The sequence below is a fragment of the Lolium perenne genome, chromosome 7 (genome assembly GCF_019359855.2).
Source record: "Lolium perenne isolate Kyuss_39 chromosome 7, Kyuss_2.0, whole genome shotgun sequence".
Taxonomy (NCBI): Eukaryota; Viridiplantae; Streptophyta; class Magnoliopsida; order Poales; family Poaceae; genus Lolium; species Lolium perenne.
In genome coordinates this window covers 204,102-220,203 of record NC_067250.2, presented here as the reverse complement: position 1 = coordinate 220,203, position 16,102 = coordinate 204,102, and the positions used below count along the sequence as shown (strand labels likewise).

At 42.5% G+C, this 16,102-nt stretch overlaps 3 protein-coding genes across 3 annotated transcripts; 2 read left to right on the top strand and 1 right to left on the bottom strand.

Moving 5' to 3' along the window:
• Positions 1–1,963: 1,963 nt before the first annotated feature.
• On the top strand, positions 1,964–7,172 carry LOC127311720 (protein MEI2-like 2). Its single transcript, XM_051342186.1, has 13 exons — positions 1,964–2,095; positions 2,670–2,738; positions 2,836–3,012; positions 3,095–3,597; positions 3,848–4,006; positions 4,090–4,206; positions 4,310–4,461; positions 4,851–4,945; positions 5,043–5,949; positions 6,035–6,119; positions 6,215–6,283; positions 6,376–6,555; positions 6,645–7,172. Exons 2-13 carry the CDS (start codon positions 2,702–2,704, stop codon positions 6,783–6,785), a joined length of 2,622 nt encoding a protein of 873 aa, XP_051198146.1. The 5' UTR covers positions 1,964–2,095; positions 2,670–2,701; the 3' UTR covers positions 6,786–7,172.
• A 425-nt stretch (positions 7,173–7,597) lies between these two features.
• On the bottom strand, positions 7,598–13,961 carry LOC127311722 (signal peptide peptidase-like 2). Its single transcript, XM_051342188.2, has 14 exons — positions 13,668–13,961; positions 12,237–12,395; positions 12,037–12,148; positions 11,816–11,935; positions 11,393–11,550; positions 10,748–10,924; positions 10,548–10,582; positions 10,309–10,465; positions 9,460–9,513; positions 9,277–9,369; positions 8,733–8,872; positions 8,191–8,261; positions 7,939–8,022; positions 7,598–7,855 (listed from the first exon to the last, which is right to left on the bottom strand). The coding sequence occupies exons 1-14, from the start codon at positions 13,809–13,811 to the stop codon at positions 7,764–7,766; spliced, it is 1,596 nt and encodes a 531-aa protein (XP_051198148.1). The 5' UTR covers positions 13,812–13,961; the 3' UTR covers positions 7,598–7,763.
• Positions 13,962–14,028: 67 nt separating this feature from the next.
• On the top strand, positions 14,029–16,043 carry LOC139833099 (protein MEI2-like 2). The gene is made up of 5 exons (XM_071823257.1): positions 14,029–14,181; positions 14,285–14,436; positions 14,820–14,914; positions 15,012–15,918; positions 16,004–16,043. The coding sequence occupies exons 1-5, from the start codon at positions 14,041–14,043 to the stop codon at positions 16,041–16,043; spliced, it is 1,335 nt and encodes a 444-aa protein (XP_071679358.1). The 5' UTR covers positions 14,029–14,040.
• Positions 16,044–16,102: the final 59 nt, after the last annotated feature.

Here is a 16,102-nt window from a genome sequence, read left to right as displayed (position 1 = left end):
GGAATATCCTGTAGGACAAAATATAAAAGTGGTCATCTAGTCAAGCAGCCAAAGTAATCATCTTTTTAATTGCCTGCAAGTCACATCCAAGACTTTTTTTGCATCCCATCCATCATCCATGGATTGGATTGTAGCTAGCTCTATCACTCTTTTTTTCTCTATTTTCCTTTTATGACGGATTCTGGTATTTATTGGAATCTGGAATCGGCCAAGACTGAGTACGGTCTTTTGTTGGCTATTTTTTTTTTATTTCCTCCGTCTCAGTTTACTAGTCTCCCTCGTATCCCTAGATCGCCAATTTAACCTATATAATTTAAATTATATAATGTAAAAATTATATCATTAGAAAATTTAGATGTTTATTTTTTAATGATATAATTTTTATAACATATAACTAATACTAGCTTGACAAATTTACGATCTAGAGGTACGCGCATGCCTAATAAACTATGAGAGAGGGAGTAGCTGTCTGTAGTAATGTTTTTATTAGGATGTTGAGGCCGGCGATTATATCCTGAGATTAGAGTAAGATCCAGGATCGCTTAGGACAGTCGGTGCGGTTGTAAGTTATAGCCTTTTTGATTTACGGTTATCATCTTTTTGTGATATTTGCTGCTCTGGTTCGCTGGTTTTTAGGGGCTTTAGCAAGACGGTTTCACATCTGCCTAGTACATCAAACTCTAACACGACAAGTTTTGTCCGTCTCTTGTTAGGGATAGGCCAGGACCGATGAATAAGGATCTATTTATGACTTTTAGAGCTCTTTGTAACACCGTTGATGGTTATTAATACAATATCAGGGAGAAAATGCACTAGAGCTTTAAGTTCTCTTTGGTTTGCGGAATTGGAAAACATAGTAATATGAAAAAAAACACAGTAGCTATTGTGGCAAGTGAGATTTTACTGGAATTGATGAGAACTCAAGACGAATGCGTTAGATTGTGCTGGTGGAAAAAAGGCAGGAATACTTTATAAACGGAGTGCATGTTATAGTTGGCATGGACATGTAAGAATTTTTTTTAAGAGGTTTGGTCAAACGTCTTGCTAGAAGAACTCTTATATAGGATTATTAAAGTGCAGAAAAGCAATTCATATTTACAGTTTCATTCTGAGAAATTCGAATGGATTGGAATCGTTTATTAATTCCTTTCGAAAATTCTTTGAATTAAAAAAAACCTTATTAGAAGGGGGAGAAAAGAGGGGTCTGTGTGGGAGGTGGTGGTTTGGCTCGCAGGTGCATCTGAACCAATTATTGAAAATGCATAAATATTACATCTCAAAAATATTTAAAAAAAAAATTTAACGTGTGCATATGAACATTCTATGTTCTCGCACAAGCTTTGGAGGAGAACTAATAAGCCGAAATGCATTTTCCGGTGTGTGTGGTTTTTTCTCTTTTCATTGGGAGAAGTAGTAGCGGTGATGGTAAAGCGGACGCGAGGCGGCATATTCCATCCAATGCAGCCTATGCTCACGCACGGCCACGAGCGCGTCCAGGCCGGTCTCCTCGCTGACGAGGCGGGCCCAGGCGCCAGAATCGGGATCGTGGCCCCACCACTCGGAGCTCTGTGGGCCTCCCGTGAGGCCGCTGGCCACTAGCGGGCGCGCTAACCGACACTACAGGTGGGCCGCCAGTCGTACTCGGCCCCACCAGTCATGGAACAGTGAGCAGGAGAGGACGGTACGAAAGGACTGGCCTCAATCATCATAGCTGTCCCTGTCCCTATCCATCCCACTACTCCTTCCTTCCCTAGATAGATTATTATTTTTGTTTCCCGAGTGGATGGATAGATAGATAATTTTCCTGGCGTCCACTACCAATTGCTTCGACTACTAAAATTAAGCTCGATATAATAATTATACTCCAGTATTATTTCCCATACATAAAAAAAGGAAAGAGATAGGAGAGAAGAGAGCGCAAGATTTGGGCTTTCTCTTTCTCTTTCCTTTCCCCTCTTCTTCTTCTTCTTCTTCTTCTTCTTCTCCTCTTCTCTTCTCTTCTTCCCAGACATCGCGAACCAACCAAGCATCGACGGAGATTTCTCCGGGCGGTTAGGGTTTCCCCCCACCCCCGACGGAGCCGCGCGCGCGCGAGGTCAGTTGCTCCTCCTCCCTCCTCCTCCTCCTCGTCCGCGCCGCCGCCGGTTCTTCCTGGGTTTAGCGCGGCCGTGATCCTTCAGTTACTACTACTACTACTATCTGCCTAGGGCTTAATCCGCGGTTGCCTCCATGAATCCGAGCTGCTGTAGATTCATGATCGTGCCAAGGCCGGGTTTCCTTGGCGCCGCCGCTCTTCTCGCCAAGTCAAACTTCCGTTGCTTCGTGCTTATCCGCTTCCGGAATACACTCATCCCCTGGTTGACCCGGTGTCCTCGCTTGCGTTTGCGTTGCGTCTTCCCCCTCCCTCGCCCGCCCGCCCGCCTGCCGTTTTCCACCAAATCACCCTCCGCCGCTCCAACCAAGCTCTGATGAGAGAGAGATTGCCTAGTACTAGTAGTTGGTAGTTGTTGTTGATTCCCACTGAGCCTTTCCCCGCCCGCCCTACCGTCCAATCACTCGCGCCGCCCAACTCGTCATTCATCCGGGGACGGGAGTATTACCTGTTTACATCTAAGGGGACTCGAATTCGAATGCTAAAATCAGCTCCGTCTCTCTGCTTGCTCTTGTAGGTACCCGCCCCTCCTCGGCGACGAATGCGGTGATGGACCCTCGGTCGCCCGCCCCCTTCAGTCCACCAGGTACCCTACCTATCAATCCCCCCGCATACACTGCTTTGCAGCTACATGCTCATCCTGTATCTCAATCTCTGCCTTCTGACTCTGTGCTACTTATTAGGTTTTGCGGTGCCGCTCGCGGTCAAGAAGCGGCAGACGGCGGCGGCGGCCTACGGCAGCGGCAGCAGCAGCAACCCGTGGGGAGTCCCTCCGGCGCCGCACTCAAGCGCGCGCAATGGCCTCAGCGGCGACACGAGCATCTTCTCCACCTCGCTGCCCGTTCTTCCGCACGAGAAATGTGCGTACGCTCGCGCCCACCTTGCGCAACGTGTTTCTCTTGCTACCTCCTGACCGCGCGTCTGTTCTGTGTTTCCTTTCAGTAATCTCTCCTGATTCTGCGCATGCCACACCTCTGCTGATGGACGACGCCTCTGCAAAGCTCAAGGACTTCGACCGTGATCCTCTAGGCCTGGGGAGTGATGACTACAAGTTCGACTTTGATCTCCGCCAAATCGACGACTTGCTGCCTGATGAAGACGACCTTTTCGCGGGGATCACAAACGAGATCGACCCGTCGGCTGCGCAGCCAAACAACCCCGCGGAGGAGCTGGAGGAGTTTGATGTGTTTGGCAGCGGAGGGGGCATGGAGCTTGACTCGGACCCTCTGGAGGGCATCACGTCTGGTCTGGGGAACACAAGCATCGGGGATGGGCTCAGAGCCAGCAATGGGGTCAACAACAATTTCGGCCTGTCAAACAGTCCTGGGGCTGGGGCTGGGGCTGTGGCTGGGGAGCATCCCTTTGGGGAGCACCCTTCAAGGACATTGTTTGTCAGGAACATTAATAGCAATGTTGAGGACTCCGAGCTGCGCTCTCTGTTTGAGGTATTAACCCCACTGCAAATTAGATATTTTTTTACTACTTTTAATCGCATTGCCTGTTCGATTTGTTTGTTCTACTAAGCAGTATGTCTATCATGTAACTGAACAACTATGCGTAGGGCATTGATGATCTTGACACCTTCTCATCTGCTAGTATGCTGTTAGGCTTTAACAGTGTTCATTATTCTCATCTTCACTTGATGAACCTGAATTGGTCTTCATCACAGTGCTCATTTATTGTCATTTCTTTCAGCAATTTGGGGATATTCGAACCCTTTACACTGCAACAAAGCATAGGGGCTTTGTGATGATATCTTATTTCGATATCCGAGCTGCTCGTGGTGCAATGCGTTCATTGCAGAATAAGCCTCTGAGGAGGAGAAAGCTGGACATACATTTTTCTATCCCAAAGGTTTGCTATGTTTCTCTTTTACACCCTTAGACCTTTGCTCACAAAAGCACTCCTTGAAAATGACCACCTTGTTGATTTTGCAGGAGAATCCATCCGACAAAGATTTAAACCAGGGAACTCTTGTTATTTTCAACTTAGATCCATCTGTTTCTAATGAAGAAGTTCGCCAAATTTTCGGAGCATATGGGGAAGTAAAGGAGGTCAGGATGCTACTCCCAAGTTTCCCCTGAATGAAGTTCTTTCATGAAAAAACAGGTCTTCCTTTCGGTATTCAAGCTGATGATGTTTGATTTCTGTTTGCAGATAAGAGAGACGCCTAACAAAAAACACCATAAGTTTATTGAGTTCTATGATGTGAGGGCAGCAGAAGCTGCTCTTCGGTCACTGAATAAGAGCGAGATTGCGGGAAAACGCATCAAATTGGAGCCAAGCCGCCCTGGTGGAACACGCAGAAGGTATGCTTGCACCTAAATTTGTTGTTCCTGTGCCCAGTTTCTTTCAATCTTCCTGGATAAGTTGTGTGTACTGCAGCTACATTTTATTTATCTGCTATACAACTAGTACTAACGTGTATCAAGTTTTCATCATTTGGCATGACCATGACCATGGCAATGTCAATTTTCCATTTTGAGGTTTTCCCTTAGTAGTTATTGGTTATTGCTATGTTAGTGAAACCCTTCATACTCCCGTAGTTATTTAACTGTATATTGTTTAAGCTGTAGATATGCCTGTTTGCTCCTCTAGAGATGTTCCTTGAGTTTCAGACATCACAATTTTGCAGTTATTTGTATTTGACATGTACCAATCTGATGTGATTCTTTTTTATTGTTTTCTTTTGATTTAGCTTGGTGCAACAGCTTGGTCATGAACTTGAACAAGATGAACCCAGAGGATATAGGAATCCTCATGTTGGATCGCCTATGGCTAATTCTCCTCCTGGTACATTTACTGGATTAGTTCCAAGTCTTGTTATCCTCACTTCATCATTATTCTTCCAAACACCTGCTTAGAACTAAAACTCATGATCTCTTGACAGGCGTATGGGCTCAATATGGTAGTCCAACCGATAGCAATTTGTTGCAACCATTTAACAATTCACCTACTGGAAATGGAATGAGCCCTATTGGAATCTCCCCTTCAATGATGTCAAATGCTATGAAGATTGCACCCATCGGGAAGGATAGCAACTGGTCTAAATATGATCAAGTATTCTCAAACAGCAACCACTCCCTTGGTGCTGCATTTCAGCATTCCCAGTCATATCAAGATCACAAAAGTGAGCATATGAGCTCAAGTCCTGGGACTTTAACAGGGCCTGAGTTTCTGTGGGGTAGCCCAAAGCCTTATCCGGAACATTCTCAATCCTCAATGTGGCGTCCACCAACAATTGGTCATGCAATGTCATCTAGTAGCCGCCCTCAGGGTCAAGGCTTCTTGTATGGTAGTCGCCAGACTTCATTGTTTGGATCTTCAGATCAAAACCGTCATCATGTTGGGTCTGCCCCTTCAGGTGCTCCATTCGAGAGTCACTTTGGATTTTTACCTGAATCGCCCGAGACGTCTTTTATGAATCAAGTTAGGTTTGGGAATATTGGGAATATTGGTACTAACAGAAATGGGGGAGGCCTCATGATGAACATGGCTTCTCGTGCTTCTCTAAATCCTGTTTCTTCTCTAAGTGGAAGCCTGTCAGATAATAACTCAGCTAACTTCAGGCCAATACTGTCATCACCAAGGTTGAGCCAACCTTTCTTTGGGAATCCTACATATCAAGGGCCTGGTTATTTCGGACTTGACAGCTCAATGGACCGTGGCCGTAACCGCCGGGTTGACAGCAGCGTGTTCCAAGCAGATAGCAAAAAGCAGTATCAGCTTGATTTGGAGAAGATCCGTAAAGGGGAGGATACTCGGACAACATTGATGATTAAAAACATTCCAAACAAGTATGCAGTTTCCATGTTGTGTTTCGTTGTGTGATCTTTATTTGCTTGTTAGTTGTCCTCATTTGGTTTTTCCTGAATTTGATAGGTACACATCTAAAATGCTTTTAGCTGCAATCGATGAGCTCCACAAAGGAACATATGACTTCTTCTACCTGCCAATTGATTTCAAGGTAGTATATTTTACATATAACCACTGTTGTTTTCAAGGACTTATTATTTGGATACCCTGGCAATGTAATAATTATTTTTCCACTTCTCCCTGCAGAACAAATGCAATGTCGGCTATGCGTTCATTAACATGATATCCCCTGTGCACATTATATCTTTCTACCAGGTGGGTTTTTATTCGCAGTGCAGCCTAAGTTTGCTGGTTAAATTATCTGTGTAGCTTGAAAGGTCACTTTTATGCATGTCTTCAATTTGCAGGCATTCAATGGGAAGAAATGGGAGAAGTTTAACAGCGAAAAAGTAGCCTCATTGGCTTATGGTAGGATACAGGGAAGGAACGCACTTATCTCACATTTTCAGAATTCAAGTTTGATGAACGAGGACAAGAGATGCCGCCCCATTCTTTTCCATTCCAATGGGCCAGAGACTGGAAACCAGGTAATAATTTACATTTCAATACCAGTGTTTTTATTTATGCGATATCGCCTGTTGGTGCAAAGTGCTCTAATACCACAAATGAAATCCAGGAACCATTTCCCAACGGGATCTGCATCCACATGCCTCTGGATGGTGGGGCAGTTGCCAGCAGGGAGCCCCTCGGCTACGAAGAGGATGATAATCCCAATGACAAGATGGCCGGAGAGAGTTCCATGATGGGAAGTTTGTAGAGTAACCAACCAGCAGGCCCGGAGTTGCCATAATGTCTAACTGTCGATGACAAGGACGGTATCCATCCCAAATTGTATAAAAACTGAGGAAGATGATTGGTTTAGTGCAGGAAGGATTCCTGGCGTGGCGCATCTACTGGTTTTTGTCGCAACAGATGTCGCCTTTTGACCCCCCTCTGTACAGATAGATGTGTGGGGAGTTGATGATGATGATGACTGGATGATGATGCTTTTGGTTTGGTTTCTGTAAAGAACAAAAATTGTACAGTTTGAAAGTTCCTGGATTTCATGTTCATGTTCAATTTCTGTATGGTTGAAAGTTCTAAGACAGACCTGATGACAGTGTGGTAATATAAAATTTCCACATTGTGAGTGCTTCTTCTGTCATTTTATTCTGGAGAACTTTGTTCTAGTATGATGGTTCATTTTCATGCAGTTGCAAATGCGTGACAACATAAGCATGCACAATATTGTATGCGTTGTTCCCTGTTGTGCATTTTGAATTGTTCTAGTATGATGGGTTGTTCCCTGTTGTGCATTTTGAATTGTTCTAGTATGATGGTTGTGTTTGTTCATCTTGACCCAATAATTTACATGCAACGCAGATGCCCAACATGCCATTTACCTTCTGGGTTCTTTTGTTGTAGTAAATACAACACATTTGTTCTTGTCATTCCAAGCCAACAGCATTGACCATGTATATTATGGAATTTGGAACTGGAAATTCGTGACACGGAAATCGGAATTTTGTAACCTGGTAGGCATATATGTAGTATTTTCATCAGATTTCTTGAGTATTTTTGGCACTTCAGTTGCACAAAAATTTGGATGCATTCTCTAAAACAGAAAAATCATACACTTCTCATGAAGACACAGTATAGAGTATTTCATGTTCATATCCCATCCATTAATTATATCAAAAGGATGTCTCTCAGCATAACTTTTGAGTACAAACTGTGTCACATTACTAATACTATTTCAAACTTGTTCGACTAAATTCTCCGATCTTCTCCCGTAGTTCCACAAGTCAGGCAGTTCACCTCTTATCCAACCAAGCACAACAATAAGCCCTGGTACGAAAACAAATGATATACTCATCAATCGCGCATACAGCAAAGGGAGTAAGTTAAGATGGATGTATATATGAAATTACCTAATGTACATGGAACTAGGTATAGCAACGCTGGTTGACCGTGCCCGTCCATTAGGAAGAGCGCAAGATAGGTAAGGAAAAGGCCTGCATCAGGGTGTGAACAAAATCTGAGCTCTGCAGTCTTACACACAATCCACACAACTATTGGGAGTATATGAGCATAAGCAATACCACAAGAGACACACCATATAGCGCTAGCATCTAACCGTTCGACAGAAATATAATGGAGAACAGTATGAATCAAGCACTTACCAACCGCATATCCCACCGTCAACCACAGGAAATATCCATTTAAGATACCCTTTTTGCCTGCCCTGTCAAATCTGCATCGCACACGGAAGTGATGGTGTATCATTTGGAAATGAGTGTAAAACCAAAATGAAATTTGACAAAATAAAGATTACACATCAGGTAATCAAAACAGAGTAAAGCTCTGGTTGTTAAATGTCCGCAATGTTCCCCAGGCCATCACTAGTTGCAGTGGTTTAGTGTCACACCAGTAAAGCTCTGTTTGTTAAATGTCCATCTTGGACACACCTTGGACAAGCTTTGTGTCTGATCATTCCACAAAAAAAAACAACTTCGGTTTTGGACTGACTTGTTACCAAATGCCCACCTATCCCAGCAGCTACACCTCACTAACCATACCGATACCATGCTCCAAACAGGAGGTTTCAAAACTGGACCGGTCACTGAACCAGCAACAGCCTGTTCAGTGGTTCAACCGATGGGTCTACCAGTCGGACCAAGGTTCTCTATATTTTAGAGTATGCAGAATCCAACACATAGAGTACCTGTAGCTGAATGCAACAAGCAATCCAGGTAAAATTATGTCACCAAAGCCAATCATGTCATAGCCACCCCATGGATCAAAGAAACGAGGTATCCTTAGGAGCATTGGAATTGCTTCCCCTGAGCTGTCACCAGTAGCAACCTGGGAGTTTTCATAAAATGGTGAGTAACTTTAACTCAATCACAAGTCAAAGCCCAAAAAGAATGACAGAGCGCTAGGTTACTAAACACGAGCACTTGGTGGATAATAATCTATATAACATCGAACTATATATCCCAGAAGAAGCATATGTTCTGAGCATTTCACTACAGTTTCAACTGTGCACATTTGCCTCAACAATATACCAATTTTATATGGGTCATAAGAGCACCAAATTAGATCATAACAGTTCACACTAAATATAACTTATATTGAAAATGGCTTCATCACATAGTTGCAAGATTATTTGATTGACTTTACTGGAAAATCTACTGTACAAATTGTACAATTAATGCGTAACTGATAGCAAGTCTTAGTGTAAACGTAAAGGTCAACGATGTACTTACTGCAATCATGACACTCTCATGGAATATAAGAGGAGAAATGAAGACCCAGAAGATGTCATACACAAATGCAGCACTAAGAAGAGCTGATGCAACCTGCAAAGATAGTCTTAGATACTTCTGATACATGTAGAATCCATAAAGCTGTTACTTGACGACAATTACTGGAAAAAGACATGCCAATACCCTGATATTAGGTAAGCGCGCCATCTGAAGCACTCTTATCATCAAGCAGATACCCTGCGACAAATACACAGAATGCATGGTTAATGATATGTACTTAATTTTGCAAATACCCTGGGACAAATACACAGAATGTGTGGTTATTTATATGTACTTAATTTTGCAAAGGCCACGTGCAAGCTTTTAGAACATTACATGCCAAGAAATTTAACAACCCAAGTATCAAAATATTAAAAAAGGTCAGCAAGCAGATGAAGTTCACTTATTCAGGGAATTAACCACACATCCTAGTATCAAGATATTAAAAAAGGTCGGAAAACTGATAGCTCTTTTCATATAGTATCAAGCTTAGAAACAGTGCATTTCCAAATACACTGTTATCATTAGCTCTCGAATGACATGCATCTCTTTTCATATAGTATCAAGCTTAGAAACAGAATATGTGATCTCATCCTAAATCCAGCGAATCATAGGTGTAAACTGAAGATATCTGGTCAACACTTTTTTACTTCTGATCTCCATCTCTAGTCCACAGTGGAACTAACATGTGAACCTAAGCATCCTAGTGCCAACGTACTAACAGGTTAAGTGTGCAACTAATTTAAATGCAAAATTAAGTAGATATCATTAAGTGCGCAACCAATTACACAACGCATTTCGAAAAAAGGAAGAAAAAAATCCAATATCTAACTCTTTTAAAGAGATTAACCTACTGCCTTTCACTTTCTTCTGAATCAAAATGTGGAGTGTATACAACTAAGGGAGTGGTCATCAAAAAATAACTCTCATCCGAACACCCAATAAAGATAAACATAGCAAGAGAACACAAGAATGATCATCGATTCATCTTACAAGGATGTCTTGGCCTATCCAAGCAAATGAAGAACGCCGATAAACGACCCATAGAATGGCAAAGACCGTACAAAACGGTAGTATTCCAACAGACAAGGTCAAGACTTCCCCAAGAAAGGGGACTTCTACAGTTTTTTGTCCCCACTCCTTGAAAATCCTGTAAAAGAGGCAATCAATGAGGAGATAAATAGATAAAGAGTATTGACCAACTTGTTAATTTCAAACTATTCAGGTGTTACCTAGAGAATATTGTCACCAAGCAACTATGCATACCCTGCAAGACACAAACCACAAGCAAACTCATAACTTTATATCTCTCAAAAGAAATATAAGAAACCAAATAAACGTTTCAATAACCAAGCACCGGTAGAAGCATCTGTACAAATAAACAGGCCATATGATCGAAAAAGTGTAAGCTATAGAATATACAAGAAAATACCTCAATACCACCAATGCAGAAGAACACGATCAGCACCCAGGTGACCCAAGACGACATTAAGTAGAACAGGAGGAGAAGGAAAACCGAAGCTACTACAATAAAAACAGCAGCTCGCTTGGCGCTGATTTCAAATATTTCCTTTTCTTGTCTGTGGTTTGTTCCAGAATTAGGTCCTTCCTGCTTAGTTTGAAATGACAAAATTTATATGTGAACAACTTAAGGAAGTGATTAAAACTCAAAAATTACTACTCGTTAGCTAGAAACAAAATCAATAAAACAGATTTTTTTTAGAATTATTTGTATGTAGCAAGCTTGCCCCAAAACAAGATAGTTTTTTTTAGCAAATGCAGAAATGCTGTAAAGTCAGGGCAAAAACGTCTGTAGAATAGCACAGAATCAAACGGCAACATTATATTCTATATTACAGTCTTATTAATGACCCATCAATCATCCATCTTTCGTACATGATTTACTGATTAGTGGTAAAGCATTGTTCTGAGTTTCAGCATATTTACCACATTTACTACAATTTTGTCACTGATTGTAGCCATAGAAATGTTGAATACATTCTTGTATGGCATGAGAGAATAAATAGCAACAATATGTGATATGTCATATAGTTTGGATTGGCACAAAAGTCAAAACCTGCCGTGTGAGCTGATTGCAATGCTCATCAACCTGCTCACATGCAACGAATTCACTCCAAAGTGAGGAGCAGACTATTGTTCCTACAGCCATTATCAATAAGAAGCCTGCTGAAAGTTCCACAACTGGTCGAATTGGCGAATACAACTGAAGCTCAACTGCAGTAAAAGAGCATTCTCTTATTAGCATGCATAGTCTAGTATATCATAAATAAATTCACCAGAATTTGTGACTTATATTAGTCATTCAAGAGAACATTTATTATGTAGGGCACAGTGAGTACATAAGTGATTGTTAAGTAATTAGCCATTTTATAAAAAAACAGAAGCTAAGTAAAGAAACTCTACCACTGGAGCAAAGTATAAGTAATTAAGAATATTACGAAGTCAACACTAGTATGGAGAATTATGAGTAGGTACTTACCCCTTGCTCCCTGATCCAACAAATCCTTCAGATTCTTCCCTGCTGACTGTGGTATCATTAGGACAGGGATCGTCACATTAATCGAAGTGTCATTCTCATTGCAAACCATCGCATAAAGCTCTGAGAACACGAAGTTAACCAAATGGATTAATAAGAATCAGGCATGCCTACCTGAGCATGACAGAGATTACAATATTCCAGGCCGTCCATTTAAATAATACCTTCACTGTCATTTATAACCAGTAAACCAGCTGCACCAGCTGCCTGTGCATTTTCTGCTTTGGAAGTGAAAGGACATCCTCCGTGTGTTGCAATAGCAATAGAATTTGTTAACTGCAGCAGTAATGATTATATTTGATTAGAATATATATGCTAGTGAAAACAACTAGATTGCCAAGTTACATTGGAGTCGAAATTGAACCTTAGTAGTCACATTAGAGCAGCAGTCAAGAGGATCCGTGAGGACAGAGAACTCCTTTCGAGCTTCATTGACAGTTGCGGGCAAGGATGCTCCAAATGCTGCGCTTAGTCCAACAAGAGTGGTGCCTTCACTTCCGTTCACCCAATTCTTCACCTTGACCTGGAGATAATTTGGAGCATGAGAAAGAATGGGGGACTAGGCACAGTAGTATTGCTTCCGTTTAAAATGTGGGTGAACGAATACAGGGCCTAAGTCTTGGTGTTATCTCTGCTTTTGTTGCGGAACTTGTTGGTTATAGTGCCAAATATATCAATCAGGGTGGACAATAGAAAAGGGGTAGCTGCCCTTGTATTAGGAACTTGTACATCATTTTTTTGCAGAACTGGCAAGACAGACAGACAGGGGTGCTACTTCATTAGTTCAACTGAGGTGGACTGTCGACTAGGCGCACTTTCTTGTGTTTGCAGATTTTTTGTCAAAAAGGATCACCCTCCCCAATTCATTGACAAAAAGGACAACATGTGAGTAGAATTGACAAAAAGTACCACCTCATGTGTGGCGGCAGAGCCCCCAGGCGACACGTGTCGCCTGCCGCCGTTGCCGGTGGCGACATGTCCACCGTAATCAATGAATATTGTCCTGATCGATGAACAGTGCACGTTAGCTACAAAATTTGTTGAATTTGTCTTTTTTGCTGAGCCTAAAATACAACGTATTTTACAGTGAATTTTTGCACGATTGTAGTGCATAGAGTTAGCTACATGTAGGTATTTTTTTCGAATTTTTTGAGATGTTTTAAAAAAATTCAAAACGGGCTACTATTCATAGATCAAGATCGCCTCCGGCTGTGGCGGCAGGCGACACGTGTCGCTTGGGGGGCTGTGCCGCCACACAAGAGATGATCCTTTTTATCAATTCTACTCACAGATGGTCCTTTTTGTCAATGAATTGGGGAGGGTGATCCTGTTTGCATACACTCTGAAGTGTAACAGGAGAAATCTTTTGGGTTGCTACTGGCCAGAGTGGGTTAATTTGTGTGCCCAGATAGGATCGCGAGTTGATTTACTGGTTGCTGTTGCAGAAGATTATTATACTCAGGATATCTGGTTCCTACATACAAGTTGTTTTGTGCTGGCCATTAGAAAGCAAGTACGATTCTGCCAACGTCACAACAAGGCTCCCATCTATTAGCCCAGCCCTGAGCATATTTGTGCTGTTCTGAACTGGAAGAGATATTGCTTATTATTGCCTAATAGCATGGAATGGTGGGTACAGATTTGGCATCAAATAGAGTTGGCTATCTATGTCGAGAAATCCCACATTGTTCATCGGAAAATCGCGTAGGACTAAATTCTCGAATCGCTAGCGGTGCGTCAGAGAGATCTTGTGGAGAAGAGAATGGATGGGGATTGGGTGCTAGTAACGAGTTACCAGCTGGAACTTGTTGGAGCAGCCGGGGGAGGCGGCGTTGCCACGGAAGCTCCTGGAGGCGTCGTCGGCCGCCGCGCGTCCGGGTCCGGCGAGGAGCAGGAGGGCGAGGAGTACGGGCAGGAAGAATCCGCGGCGGACCGTCATGGCCGTCGGCCGGAGCCCTGGTCGTGCGAGTCTCAGAGACCTCACCACCACTTTGATCAGTTCGGAAGGAGGAGGAAATTCGTTTCTTTCGATTTGGACCGGAGATGGGATCCAACCAAGGCAAAGGAGCTGGAACGATCCTGTTAAAATGACGCTTTCATGTCCCAAAGGTTTGCTATGTTTCTCTTTTACACCCTTAGGCCTTTGCTCACAAAAGCACTCCTTGAAAATGACCACCTTGTTGATTTTGCAGGAGAATCCATCCGACAAAGATTTAAACCAGGGAACTCTTGTTATTTTCAACTTAGATCCATCTGTTTCTAATGAAGAAGTTCGCCAAATTTTCGGAGCATATGGGGAAGTAAAGGAGGTCAGGATGCTACTCCCAAGTTTCCCCTGAATGAAGTTCTTTCATGAAAAAACAGGTCTTCCTTTCGGTATTCAAGCTGATGATGTTTGATTTCTGTTTGCAGATAAGAGAGACGCCTAACAAAAAACACCATAAGTTTATTGAGTTCTATGATGTGAGGGCAGCAGAAGCTGCTCTTCGGTCACTGAATAAGAGCGAGATTGCGGGAAAACGCATCAAATTGGAGCCAAGTCGCCCTGGTGGAACACGCAGAAGGTATGCTTGCACCTAAATTTGTTGTTCCTGTGCCCAGTTTCTTTCAATCTTCCTGGATAAGTTGTGTGTGCTGCACCTACATTTTATTTATCTGCTATACAACTAGTACTAACGTGTATCAAGTTTTCATCATTTGGCATGACCATGGATATGTCAATTTTCCATTTTGAGGTTTTCCCGTAGTAGTTATTGGTTATTGCTATATCAGTGAAACCCTTCATACTCCCGTAGTTATTTAACTGTATATTGTTTAAGCTGCAGATATGCCTGTTTGCTCCTCTAGAGATGTTCCTTGAGTTTCAGACATCACAATTTTGCAGTTATTTGTATTCGACATGTACCAATCTGATGTGATTCTTTTTTATTGTCTCCTTTTGATTTAGCTTGGTGCAACAGCTTGGTCATGAACTTGAACAAGATGAACCCAGAGGATATAGGAATCCTCATGTTGGATCGCCTATGGCTAATTCTCCTCCTGGTACATTTGCTGGATTAGTTCCAAGTCTTGTTATCCTCACTTCATCATTATTCTTCCAAACACCTGCTTAGAACTAAAACTCATGATCTCTTGACAGGCGTATGGGCTCAATATGGTAGTCCAACCGATAGCAATTTGTTGCAACCATTTAACAATTCACCTACTGGAAATGGAATGAGCCCTATTGGAATCTCCCCTTCAATGATGTCAAATGCTATGAAGATTGCACCCATCGGGAAGGATAGCAACTGGTCTAAATATGATCAAGTATTCTCAAACAGCAACCACTCCCTTGGTGCTGCATTTCAGCATTCACAGTCATATCAAGATCACAAAAGTGAACATATGAGCTCAAGTCCTGGGACTTTAACAGGGCCTGAGTTTCTGTGGGGTAGCCCAAAGCCTTATCCGGAACATTCTCAATCCTCAATGTGGCGTCCACCATCAATTGGTCATGCAATGTCATCTAGTAGCCGCCCTCAGGGTCAAGGCTTCTTGTATGGTAGTCACCAGACTTCATTGTTTGGATCTTCAGATCAAAACCGTCATCATGTTGGGTCTGCCCCTTCAGATGCTCCATTCGAGAGTCACTTTGGATTTTTACCTGAATCGCCCGAGACGTCTTTTATGAATCAAGTTAGGTTTGGGAATATTGGGAACATTGGTACTAACCGAAATGGGGGAGGCCTCATGATGAACATGGCTTCTCGTGCTTCTCTAAATCCTGTTTCTTCTCTAAGTGGAAGCCTGTCAGATAATAACTCAGCTAACTTCAGGCCAATACTGTCATCACCAAGGTTGAGCCAACCTTTCTTTGGGAATCCTACATATCAAGGGCCTGGTTATTTCGGACTTGACAGCTCAATGGACCGTGGCCGTAACCGCCGGGTTGACAGCAGCGTGTTCCAAGCAGATAGCAAAAAGCAGTATCAGCTTGATTTGGAGAAGATCCGTAAAGGGGAGGATACTCGGACAACATTGATGATTAAAAACATTCCAAACAAGTATGCAGTTTCCATGTTGTGTTTCGTTGTGTGATCTTTATTTGCTTGTTAGTTGTCCTCATTTGGTTTTTCCTGAATTTGATAGGTACACATCTAAAATGCTTTTAGCTGCAATCAATAGATAAAAGAAGTGGTTTAGGGTTTTGCGTGGGGTAAACAGCCCTCACGTCTTTCCACTATATAT